The sequence below is a fragment of the Carassius auratus genome, chromosome 8 (assembly GCF_003368295.1).
Source record: "Carassius auratus strain Wakin chromosome 8, ASM336829v1, whole genome shotgun sequence".
Classification (NCBI taxonomy): Eukaryota; Metazoa; Chordata; class Actinopteri; order Cypriniformes; family Cyprinidae; genus Carassius; species Carassius auratus.
In genome coordinates, this window is record NC_039250.1 from 3737418 (window position 1) to 3750800 (window position 13383).

A 13383-nucleotide genomic window follows, 5' to 3' on the forward strand; every position below is an offset into this window, starting at 1 on the left:
ATCGGCTTCATAATAAACGCTCGGCTCTTTAATGTAACTGGTCTGCCTGTTTATGAAGCTGTTATTTGTATGTGTTACTCACTCGATAAGTGCTGAGGGCTGTTTTTATGATTTTGCTTATGCTACTGGCTGCATAAATAAGCTGATGCACACATTCTACAGCTTGTCTTGTTTATTTTATCAAAGCTATATGGCTGCATGACGGTTTTATTGCTTTATGAAGGCTTTACCATAGTAACTATGGCAAAAAATAAATATGTCAAGTACATTTATACAGTAAAAGATTTATTTACAAACTGACAGAAGTATTAAATGTACAATGTTACTATGTTTTATTTCGACATGGTACCATGGATCGTTTTTCAGAAAAACTGTATCTGTTTTATAATTAATCTCACGATTTGTGACCAATGTCGAAATAATGTCAAATTCTGTGCATTTAAACACACTTATTAATTTATTTACTTTTTTCTCTGAAATTTCTGCTGAACAGTTCCTCGTCTGTCATTGGTCAGTCAGACCAATATTACCGCCCCCAAAGTCACACCACTGGTTGAGTCAGTGTTGCTGTGTTTGTCATAATACTATAAATAACAGATCAATATTGTGTTAGCACTTAAAACATCAATAATTTCAAATTCTGTACATTTTAACTATTACATTCATTCATGTTTTTCTCTGAAATTTCTGCTGAACCTCGTCTGTCATTGGTCAGTGAAACAAAAAGTCCCACCCCAAAGTCACGCCACTGGTTGAGTCGGTGTTACTGTGTTCGTCATAATACTGTAAACAAACAGATCAACATTTTGTTAGGGCTTGAAACAGTAATAATGTCAAATTCTGTAAATTTTAACTTATTTATTTGTTCATTTACTTTTTTCCCTAAAATTTCTGCTGAACACTTCTTTGTCTGTCATTGGTCAGTCAAACCAAAAGTCATGCCATTAGTTGACTCAATGTTGCTGTGTTGGTTAGGCTGATAAAAAGAAACAGATCAATATTTTGTTAGCACAACATATTCTGGGGAATAAACCTATAAATGTCTTTCTTATGGTTGTCTCTGCATATTAAACTGAGTGTTTTAACATCAAAAAGATTACACATTTCAGCGTAAAGTATCTTTTTACCTTCAGACATGTCATATGAATCCTAATTTGTGGCTGGATCAATCGCCTCTTGCCGTTTGTTTTTATCGATCTGTGACCGTTTTATCAAAACCTGAGTGTTTCACATATTCGGAATACCGCTTTGCAGGCGGATAAATATTTCACCATTGACACAACAGTTAAAGTTGAGATGGCTATTATGATAAATCAGGCCGAGGCATGAAACAGGATCCCGATCAATCTTTGATAAGCTGGCAGAGCCGGACCAAATAGAGCTGTAGAGTGTATTAAAAAAAAGTGCTGTGACCTTTCGACAGCCTCTTAAGTCCATGTGTATGTTAGTGTGTGTGGCCTGCCACTAGATTTTAATGGAGACATGTTTTGGTGGCTTTGCTGGTCATCTTGTTGATCAATACTGCCATGTTTTCTATTGTTGCTAATGTTATCCCGGATCTCTGTGTTGTTCTGTCACAGACGCTCATGTGTATTCCTCCGGAGGGAGAGGCCGGTACAGAAATCCCTGTTAAGGTGCTAAACTGTGACACGATCACTCAGGTGAAGGACAAGCTGCTAGATGCTGTTTACAAAGGCATCCCATACTCTCAGCGCCCACAGGCCGACGACATGGACCTGGGTAAAGAACTCACCGCCTGTGTCTGAATCTGTCTGTCTGTCTGTCTGTCCTGCCATGTTTATCTGTCTGTCTTAGGGCTTATATAGAGTAGTCGAGTGATCGACTACCTCAACCATTAGTCGGCGCTGTCAGAAACAATCGACTACTCGAGAATGCATTAACCATAATGCATACAAAGAGTTTGCAAGTACGACGTGAATTTTAGGATTACAATATTGCGTGTAGCTGTAACTTTCTATGACCTTCTCTATGTTGCATGTAAAATTTAAATATGTAAATAGGAGTGTGCCTGAAGTCGAATATCTTATTCCGAATGGCACGGCTAATGGCTTCAAAAACGAATAACAGCCAATAAAACAGCCGCGCTGCCCGTTAGTCTCTCAAAAACCAGTTCTTTCTGGTCAAAAACCAGAAAATGTGCGCATTGAATTGATCGAGTCGTGTTCAAATGATCACTAAACGTTTGTCATGACATCTCTCAGCCTGAATTATAAATATTCTTTTAGAAATTAATAATTATATTAGTTTAACACGGCATACTTGTTCAGTGATAACTATGGGAAAAAAAAGATAGCCATAACGGTCTTACAACGTTGTATCTTAATGCAGATACGAAAAATTTTGTGATTGTTACAGCTACAAATACTGGCTGTTTCATGAAAATGTAAATATGTAATGTCATAATGGTTTTGACAATTATATATGTAATTGCTGCATAAGGCTATGAATTAATAAGCGTTTATTGCTAAAAAAAAAAAAAGTAACAAGTATTTTTTTATTATAAAAAAATCGACTACTAGAAATCAGTAGTCGTACAACCCCTTGTCTGTCTGTCTGTCTGTCTGTCTATCTATCTATTTATCTCTCTCTCTCTGTCTGTGTGTCTGCTGTTTTCTGTCAGTTCAATACACTAGGCTTCACAAACCTTCTTTTTCTATTTGTGTAATATAATTCCACGCCACCTGAGTGACCTTTTGTTAAAAAGTCAGTTTTTGACAGTTATTACATTTTTAAGAACGATTATGAAAACGATTCAGTTTTTTAAGAAAAGCATCCACTTGTGAATTGTGCACAGTGCGAAGACCTGTAAAGAGAATCAATTTTGACATTGTGTGGACTATTAGAGAGAAAGTACAGAGAACGATGCATACATTTTACCTTTGATACTCCAGAAACATCATCCAAGACTATTGTGTTCACTGTTCTCGTCCAGAATGGCGGCAGGGTCGACTGACCAGAATCATCCTCCAGGATGAAGACGTCACCACAAAGATCGAGAGCGACTGGAAGAGATTGAACACGCTGGCGCACTACCAGGTTAAACAACGTTTCCTGGCAGCTGCTCCGTTTATGTTATGCAAATTTGCAAATGCTTGTCGTGTACTGGACAAAAATGGAGATGCTTTTTTTATAGTTCTCATTTTTGATATCAGGTGACAGATGGGTCTTTGGTGGCTTTGGTTCAGAAGCAAGTATCCGCTTACAACATCGCCAACTCCTTCACGTTCACTCGCTCTCTCAGTCGATACGGTAAGCCTCAGTCTCTGGGATCGCTTTACGCCACACAATCTTCGGCTTTAGCCATGTTTGTTGAATATATCATTGATTCTTCCAGCATTTTGTGTCATGCCACTTGCAGCATGTTTGGCTCAAATGGGAATCTTAGATCTTTTCACCAGCCATTCAATCAAATAACACACACTGTAGACTGTGTTTCAATCTACGTAAACTGCAAGATGTCTGACTAACTGTAAGATGATCCATTTCAGTCATTATGATGTTTATTTAGACATCTATACTTGAAGACAGTAAACGCTGATTCGGCTCACTAGGCTTGGAGACACAGCTATTAGAAAGATAATGATTCAAAAACAGTTTAGATGTACAGACTAAGATATGTAAACTCTAATGCACTGTCAAGAAGCAGATTGAAGAACATGCTGATTTGGATTGTACTGTACATAGAGAGCCTGCTGAGGACGTCTAGCAGTCCAGACAGCCTTCGATCCAGGGCTCCCATGATCACACCTGACCAAGAGACAGGCACCAAACTCTGGCACCTGGTGAAGAACCATGAGCACGCAGACCAGCGGGAGGGAGATCGTGGGAGCAAGATGGTGTCTGAGATTTACCTCACACGCTTACTGGCTACCAAGGTACTTAAACATCGTTCTACACAAGAAACGTATGTTTTTTTTTTTAATGCAATAAACCACTCAATACAGCATGCTTTGCAGTGTTTTACCATAGTTAAAAAATCATTTATTCACCCTAACATCAACTGTTAACAAAAAAAAAAACTCAAATATTTGTATTCAGCGAGGATGCATTAAATTGATTAAAGGTGACCGTAAATCATTTTTTATATTTTTATTACATTGTAAAATAGATTCAAATAGAAAAGTTATTTTCAGTTGTAATTCCAACATTACAATATTACTGTTTTTAGCATATTTGTTATTAAATAAATACTTGGTGAGCCTTCTTTCAAAAAGGCTTGAAGAATCTTCAGAATTGAAGATTATTAGTAAATAACTTCAATTTGGTCTTCGCACACAAATAAATGGCATGGTTATTTTGAAATTGTCATAGTACAGTATGTCAAAAATGTGTCATTTCGTAATCGTATAGCTTTAGTACAAGAATACTGTCAGTAAATGTTTTCGTAAAAAAAAAAATTTTTTTTTGCAGTTAATTATTTGGAAATTATAAAGCGGACTGCTAATAAAAAGTTGTAACAATCCATTCATTCAATCATTTAACTAAAAGAACAATTTGACATCCATAACATTAAAGATTTAAAACCTCACAATTAGCATTTTCTTTTTCAATAAAATGTGAATAGTGCCTCAAAACACCTGATGTGACTCCAAGCATGTTGTAAACTCTCATGTGTCATGTTTTTAGGGCACTCTGCAGAAGTTTGTGGACGATCTTTTTGAGACGGTGTTCAGCACGGCCCATCGTGGCAGCGCTCTCCCGCTGGCCATCAAATACATGTTTGATTTCCTGGATGAGCAAGCAGACAAGAGACAGATCACCGACCCGGACGTACGGCACACCTGGAAGAGCAACTGGTGAGATACGAAGCTCTTCCTGTCTTTGACCTCATATTCGGCAGCATCTGTTTGGATTGTTTTGAAACCCTGTTGGTTTGCCAGTTCAGTTCCATTTGTTTCAGGAGCGCAGCACGCTCTCAGTGCAATTGAAAAAGAATGTACTTTAGTGCGATTCAAGACAGACCACAATCACTATAAAGCTTTTTTGACATAATCAGATTTGAATGTACTGTGTCTCTCTCTTTCTTTCTAATCCAGCCTTCCTCTGCGGTTTTGGGTCAACGTGATCAAAAACCCTCAGTTTGTCTTTGACATCCACAAGAACAGCATTACAGATGCCTGTCTGTCAGTGGTGGCTCAGACCTTCATGGACTCCTGCTCGACGTCTGAGCATCGTCTGGGCAAAGACTCTCCGTCAAACAAGCTCCTCTATGCTAAAGACATCCCGAACTACAAGAGCTGGGTGGAGAGGTACTGACACATGCCTCAAAATACCACGGACTTGATCTGATTGGTATAGCCTAGTAAACACCTTGAAAGATCGTACTTTAGGTTTAGAACTTGCTAGGATACTGATTTTTTGTTCATGCAAAAATGACAATTCTGTCATTATTTACTCACCTTCAAGTTGTTCCAAGCCTGTGTGAGTTTCTTTCTTCTGTTGAGCACTACAACAACAAAAATATATTTTGAAGAGTAAGGGTAACCAAAAAGTTGCTGGTAGCCATTGACTTATATAATATGGGAAAAAAAATACTATGGAGGTTAGTGGCTGCCATCTTTAACCAGGGCTATTATAGTTAACTAAAACAATAGCAAACATTTTGCTACTTGAAATAAACTGATAGAAAATATGTAAAAACATTCAAATATATAAAATTTTATTTCAGTTAGATGCAGAGGAAACATTTATTTATATTAAGTTGAGTTTGAATAAAATAACTAACACTTTTATAAAATTATAAAAAAAAATTGTATTTAAAAATATATTGAAAATGACAGATATACACAACATTGCTAAAATTAACTAAAATAAAAAAATGTAATATTCATACAACTAAAATAGTGTCTCGGTGATACTAAAATAAATCATGTTAGCAATACTAATAATGTACTTGCTTTAGTAGGTGCCAGTTAATAGTAATTTACACACTACAGTCTTTTATAGGCAGCATAAACTCAAATTAATCCATGTAGTTTTCATTTTCTCCAGTAGATTAACTCCAAACTCTTCATTTGCAATATGAAGTAGATGATTTTTAACCAGGGTGTGTGTGTGTGTGTGTTTTCACCAAGATATTACCGAGACATCAGCAAGATGCCAAGTATCAGCGATCAGGACATGGATGCCTATCTAGTAGAGCAGTCCCGTCTCCATGGCAACGAGTTCAACACACTGAGCGCGCTCAGTGAACTGTACTTCTACATCAACAAGTACAAGGAAGAGGTGAGACCTGGGACTCTATTTTACATCCCGTTCTAAACGTTACACGTTTACGCTTACTGTAACCGGTATACTAGCATGCCAAGAGTCAAGTTTTTGGAGGGGTTTAAGTATAAAGTGGTTGGTTTTTTAGTTTGTGAGATAAGTGTCATCTCTAATAAACTAGTATTCAGTCAGCTATCAATCCAAAAACACCCAATTTCAGATATTTTTTAAATAATAAGTATACTTAATCAAATGTGTGTGTGTGTGTGTGTGTGTATATATATATATATATATATATATAAAAAATATATATACAATGCAAATAATTATAAAAGCAAATTAATATATTTAAATAATAAGCATACTTATTAAATTTTACATATTTAATATATATATATAATTTTACTAATAAAAATATTAATATATATTAAAAAAAATAATAATGTGATTTATATATTTATTAAATTTCAGCAAAAATGTGAATGCAGTACAGAATATACAGAGCTGGGTAGTAACCAATTACATTTAATCTGGATAATAATCAGATTCCAAAAATAAAGTACTTGTAATTAGATTAAATTGCATTTTATAATGTAATGTTTAATGCACTTCATGTTGGAAATAACAAATAGAATATATTTTCTTACTCTTTGAATTTGTATATCAATATGGTACATGATTATCCCATTTAAATCCATGTGAAAAACAAGATATGTCAAAAGCAATCTAAAAGGTATCTAAAAGTAGTCTGATTAGCATATTAAACAACAATGTATAAATATTAAATGTGATTTTTTTTGTATGTAAATAATGTGTGTATAAAGTATATAACATGTATGTACTATTTGAAGTAGAAGTTGAGTAATTTTGTGAAAAATAAAGATTAAAAATTATGCAAACATTTAATTCATACTGTTGTGCAGTAGGCACAACTTAGTACTAATTTCAGGGATGCAGAGAAGCATTTAAATCAAAAAGTTTGCAAGATCATGAGAAACATAAGCCCTGGTGGTGTTTGTGCAAATTGCCATAACGGTAGTTTAAAGATGCACATGAGATCTGAATTGAAATGCAAATGTTGTTTCAGTATTAGTGGTTTGATCTTGACGAATGTGCGGCGCTGTATCTGATGAGGTTATTTATCATTGTCATTATGAGCTCCAGTGGGCGTCCGCAAACTCTCACGCTCAGAACGATGTTGAATATTGAATTATTACATGGGTTCGGCCTTCAGTTAATGACCTTTTCCTCTCTTCCTCCTCTCAGATTTTGACTGCACTGGACAGAGACGGTTACTGTCGCAAACACAAGCTACGACACAAACTGGAACAAGCCATTAACCTGATGTCTGGCAGCAGCTGAGGACGGTGACGGATTGGACGGGACGGGAGGGGAAGCGATCAGGGGGTTTGGGGGGAGGGTTAGGACTGAATTGATGGAGTCTGGCGGACCGAACCCATGTCAGAACATCCACAGCTTGTGCTAGCAGAAGATGAGGCTAAAACACTGGACAATCAACTCTAAAGGAACCACAGCACAGCATATGAAGCCCAATGTTTTTCTTGACCAGAACCTGTACGCCCAAACGCCCGCACTCCCTAATGCCCAGACTGAATGCCGTTCATATCGGCCTGCCTAACAAACTATTCAACACGGACTACTGTGGATCAGATACATTCCAATGAGGAAAGGTGCATGTGCTCTTGCCTTGGAAGCCAAATTGCCAAGATAGTGCCATGGAAGAAAATATCTGACTTTCTGGGAGAGAAAAGCAGCAACATATTTTAGTAATGCATTCGGCGGGTAATCTGAAAACAGTTCTTCATATCGACCTTCAGAGAGATGCCTCTAAAACAATCACAATTGTACAACGAGCTCCATTAACGGAAATGAAGATATTTATATCGGAATGAATCAATAATGGAGACCAAATGCATTATGGGTAGTGTTGAGGCTGGGTGGAATGGGAGGAACCTTCTCCTCCTCGTCTCGAAATTGCCATAGACATATAAAAGCGCCTTTTCTCTCGTTTTCGTTCTTTTTTTGTGATTACGGGCCAAATGGACCTCTAGTTGTCAAGAGGTATGGATCAGCATCCTTTGAAGCTTGCCTTTTCGTTGCGTCCAGATATGACTCCCTGAACCCTTGTTGAAATGTACCCCAGAATAGGGGTGGGGGCATTTCTGCTCCCCTTGCTTTTTTGTACACCGCTGTGTTACTGTGAGGTTTGGAGTGTTTACTCGGATTCTGTGGTTCTTCTCCAAGACTGCGTTGGCGAGGGCCGTGTTTTGTCCCTTGATGACAGGCATCTTTAATTTAGTAGATCCATCTAGAGCAATAACTCTCAGATTTACCTGCAAGCCATGAGTTGAGTTCCCTGTGTGTTCAGATTCACCGTCCTGACTCTAAATTATCAATGTTAGCAGTTGGCAAGTCACGCTGTTTTTCATTTCCCTGTTGTTGTTCCGTCCAAATGGCAGCCAAAACGTGTTCACAATGCCAAGCACAACGAAGGGACGACAGTTCCAACTTTGATTGTTTTCTCGCCGTTTCAGCAGGCCAATGCAATTTTTGACACAGAAGTCCGCAGCTAGACAAATTCGTTCGTTCTTCAGTCGTCCCCCGTACAACCTTATCAAGGTTCCTGCTTGATCGATTATAACGATTGTGTCGATTCTGTCTGTATACACAAACAATAAGGCCTTAAGTCATTTCCTCTTCTCTTTATCGGAATTTTCTCATCTCCGTGACTGCAGCGGTGGCATCGCCCTCTGCTGCCACGGAGGTGAAATGCAAACCGTTATATTCCAGGTACTCTAATTGTGATACGTCCGTGAATTTCAAAGTACTCTCAGCTGTTTTCTATTTCTTGCTATATGTGGTTCTGAGTTCTGCCCTGTCTAGTTGCGTATCGATTGTGTTTTTGTGTTGCGTAAAATCACTGAGAATGTACAGCATGAATAACTAAGCATATTTTGCAAAAATCTTTGCCTCATTATACGTTTCAATTTTAAATACAAAATACCTTCAGACGATCACAGCCCAGGACTACAGGGAGAACTATTTGCTTTCAACATAGTCTTTAAAATGTAAAAAACCTTCTTCACCAAGGTCAGTTCTATCAAACAAACAACAATCGTAATGTTGGATCATTAAAACAGTAGGGAAATCTATCCAGGCCTTATTAGTTGAGTTTGAATAAAGATATTCAATGACCATCAAAGTGATCATGAACCTCTGAATACATCTTACGTCGATGGATTTTTCCCATTCTTACCCTGTGGTATTGGATTTGCTAATAACTATTAATCGTTATTGCCTTAGTTTGGCTACAAAAGACCAACTTTTGGTTTAGTAGCTCGAAACCCCATCCCACAGGATCATGGTTTGAAAACTTGTGCATTTCAATTGCAAAATGTATCTGGATATTTTAAACTCTCGTTGAATGTAATTAAACCTGCCTTTGGATTTGGATGGGATTATAAGATTCCCCGTTCATCATCAAAAGCCAAATTTTTGTTGTTGGAATTGTGAAGGCAGGATGTTTTGAACTAAATGTGGGGCTCATTAACATATGAAAAAGTTGCAGGGTGATAATTAAGCAGAATCTTTTTGAACATTGGTTTGTTTTTCTCTGTTGGGGGAATGGGGTCAGCTCATGAATCTGGTTCAGTTATGGCATTTCAACCTCTTGCAACACGATACATCAGGAATTACGGCCTGTTTGCCAAAGCTGCGTCGTCAGCAATGCAGTGCGAACCCAATATCCAATGTCTGGAACAAACCACTTTGAGAAATGAAATGCAATCATAAATCTACGTTTAAAAAGCTGAAAACTAAACATCAGTGGTTGAATTTTTTTGATTTAGCACCTCTTGGTTGAAACCACACCGTCAGGTTTACATCTGATTTTCTATACTGTGAGTAAAAGCCAAACGTACTGTGCGGGAAGTGGACTTAGCTTGGTCGCGTACATACTGCCTGTAAGATAACTCTGACTATCGTTAAGTGCAACTGCCCACCGGGGTGTTTTTAGGTAGACTGGTGAAGACAGAGCTAACACTAACGACGCCTCGGCCGATAGCCATATATCAGAAATCGCCTGTTTCGTTTCGTACAGCAGAACTCAGAGCCAAATGAGGCGCTTTGCGGTTTGTTTTCTTCGTGTGGTGAAACGGCATACTCTTAAAAGCACCTGTAACTTGTGAGGAACGGAGCGGAGTGAGTGGAAAAATAACTGTGGTGTTTTTTCAGTAGATACAGTAGAAGAAAATGTCTGTTTTAGATCCATAACTACATTTCAGTCAATGTTCTAGTTATAAAAGAAGAAGAAAAAAAAACATTTTGTCTCAGATGAATTAATTCTAATTTATTTGTCGGTTTGTCTCTTTATCCCAAATGTTTTAATCAATTTTATTGTAACAGACTTGTTTACAGTTTCAGAAATATATGGAGTTTATTAACGTGTCTGGAGAGCTTTGTGACGACTGGTTGATTGGATGACTGGTTAATGGGCAACTGCTATGCCTAGTCCTTAATTCTATATAAATATATAAATATATTTTGTATAATTATTGGACTGAAATTTTTCTTTTTTTATTTAGTTTAAATTATTGTTTTAATACCATTTTAATGCGTTAAGAAGTTTGAGGGAGTTGTGAGAATGAGTCTAAAACGCTGGCTGCAATGAAGTGTTTTGTATATATTTGCACCATTTTTTTTTTTTACTCTGTGCGAAGTTTTTGAAAGATTGGATTCTAACTTAATGTTTAAAGGACAAGCATGGTGGTGTTTTTTTTTTGTTTTTTTTTGCTAATTAAAAGATATGTGGATGATGCTGTATATTTCTTGAATGTTTTTTTTTTTTTTCAGTTGTTTTTTGTATATATATAATCATCTGCAAGGACTATTTTGTCTCAAGAGCTTGATGTTTTCATTCAAATAAAGACAAGTGTCTCAGTGAAACCTACGCACTTCTGGACTCGGATAAACAGTACTTTGATCTTTTTGAATGTACACCGCAATAACACCGAAACAAATATGACTAATTATTTTCTGCATTGTTTCATTTTCTTACAAACCATTTTGCAATTGGAAAGGCAGTTATGTTAGATTGCACCCAAATGAGTTGGCCATCACCTGCAGACATGTATATCTGAACAGAGGAATACAGATTGAAAATGGATGTGTGTTAATCAGACACAGCATGACACTTTCCCCAGTGACAAGTTATTTATCTGTCCACAATGAAGGCAAAATTGCTGCATGATGCAGCAAAATCACAGCTAATCAGAACATATTCACGTATTTATATTCGTGAAAACCATGAAACAGTACCATTTGAAAGTTTAAGTAGGATTTTCTTTTATACTTTTATTGAGCAAGGACATATAAAAATTGTTCCAAATTGAGAGCAAAAACAACTATGTTAAAAATAATTGTATTTTATACAAGAAATGCTGTTCTTTTGAACTTTCTCTTCATCAGAGAATCTTTTCTTTTCTTTTTTATTTATGGTTTTCACAAAAATACTATTGGAAATATTTGTGATTTTCCGACATTAATGTTGAGTATCAAATCAGCATATTAGAATGATTTCTGAAGGATTGTGTGACACTGAAAATGGCTTCCGAAAATTCAACTTTGCATCACAGGAATAAATTCGATTTTAAAATTCATTAAAATAGAAAACGGTTATTTCAAATGTTTTATACATCACAATAATTCTGTTTTGATGTGTTTGTCCAATGAATTAAGCCTTGTGTGCATAAGAGACTTCTTTCAAAAGAAAAAAAATAATTTCAATTAAAATTTTGAAAAAGCAAAGTAAAAATAATATAAATGGGTCTCATTCATGAAACACGAGCAGAACGAATTTTTGTGTAAATCGGGTGTATAGTGGTTTTGGCGTAAATTTCCGGATTCATTAAAACGTTCGTATTTTCCAAATGTTAGTTGGTACGAAAGAAATCTACACCTGCTCCCAGCCACGCGTAAATAGTGCGTTTAACTTCTGAATGTTTTGCTCATTAATACGGCTGCATTTTAATTAACCTTAATCGGGTACATATTTACACAGCATTTTGAAAAAAAAAAAATATATATATTAATTACATACGTTTTTTCTTTTAACTTGTATTATGAGAGCCAGTAATAGGATCTGTAATATGCTGCCAAACTTCCTTTTTTAGGACCTGATACGCCACTAGTACGCTTGAAAATAAAATGTGGCATTTTGAATGAACTTCTGATAATAAAACTTCAATTTCTGCAGATGAGAAATGTTTCTTTTTCAGTCGCTTTTGAGAAGACATGTTGAAATCCTTCGTTTGGTGTCATAATATGATGCTCACATATAGTTGTCAGTCGGATTTAATGGGCGTGATTTATGGTAATTGAGAGTGAGCGTGCACGTGCGTCCCATTTACGACTGATTGGAATTCATTAACACACAAACACATTTCACTATCACATCTGACGTTTACGAAGTTTTTGTGAATCAGGAGAAGAGTTTTCGGGAAGTTCTCTTTACGCGCAAAACACTCAGATATTTACTCGTATATTTACGAATGTTTCATGAATGAGACCCAATGAGTGTAAATCTTGAACCACATTCATTAGCTCATTTTAAAAGGTCGTGCAGCATAGTGATAGGCTTTATTCCAGGCAGTCTATAAATTAATATGATTAGATGATTAATAATACTATGACATTTAAACTTTTCGTTATTTTTTAATGTCATTTGTCCATGTGTTTAATTTATAGGTAGGTAAAATGGGATTTTGGACTTCACTGTGAGCAGAACTAACCCAGAACAACATGACAGAAATAGAAAAAAAAAAATTTGTACAAAGTTAAACTCAACTCTCCAACACTTATTAAAAATGAAAGACGGCTGGTCACTTTGTAATGGCAAATCACCATAACCTTCACCAGGGGTGAACATAGCTTGTCCTAGGCATGTAACCTTCAAGATGCATGCTAACGAACCTGCCTTAAAGTTGTCTTGTTTTCGTTCCATTAATTAGGACTGATTAGATCAAAGTGGTTTAGCCACAGGCCAGGATCTGAACCAGATCAGACAGAGACTTCAGTCTTGAGGTAATTATAAAATGACAGGTAACACTCTATACATATTCATACGCTAATTTACAT

The 13383-nt window shown here is 36.4% G+C and overlaps 1 protein-coding gene across 1 annotated transcript in view; it reads left to right on the forward strand.

Annotated features, from left to right (window-relative positions):
• The window catches only part of plxna3 (plexin A3), a 160050-nt gene extending 148831 nt beyond the window's left edge, over positions 1-11219 (forward strand). The window contains exons 25-32 of the mRNA XM_026269114.1: positions 1581-1740; positions 2954-3057; positions 3174-3270; positions 3706-3896; positions 4648-4817; positions 5058-5270; positions 6096-6246; positions 7495-11219. Of these exons, the coding sequence (XP_026124899.1) occupies positions 1581-1740; positions 2954-3057; positions 3174-3270; positions 3706-3896; positions 4648-4817; positions 5058-5270; positions 6096-6246; positions 7495-7590 (1182 nt within the window). The 3' untranslated portion in view covers positions 7591-11219. The remainder of the gene's footprint in view (positions 1-1580; positions 1741-2953; positions 3058-3173; positions 3271-3705; positions 3897-4647; positions 4818-5057; positions 5271-6095; positions 6247-7494) is intronic.
• Positions 11220-13383: the final 2164 nt, after the last annotated feature.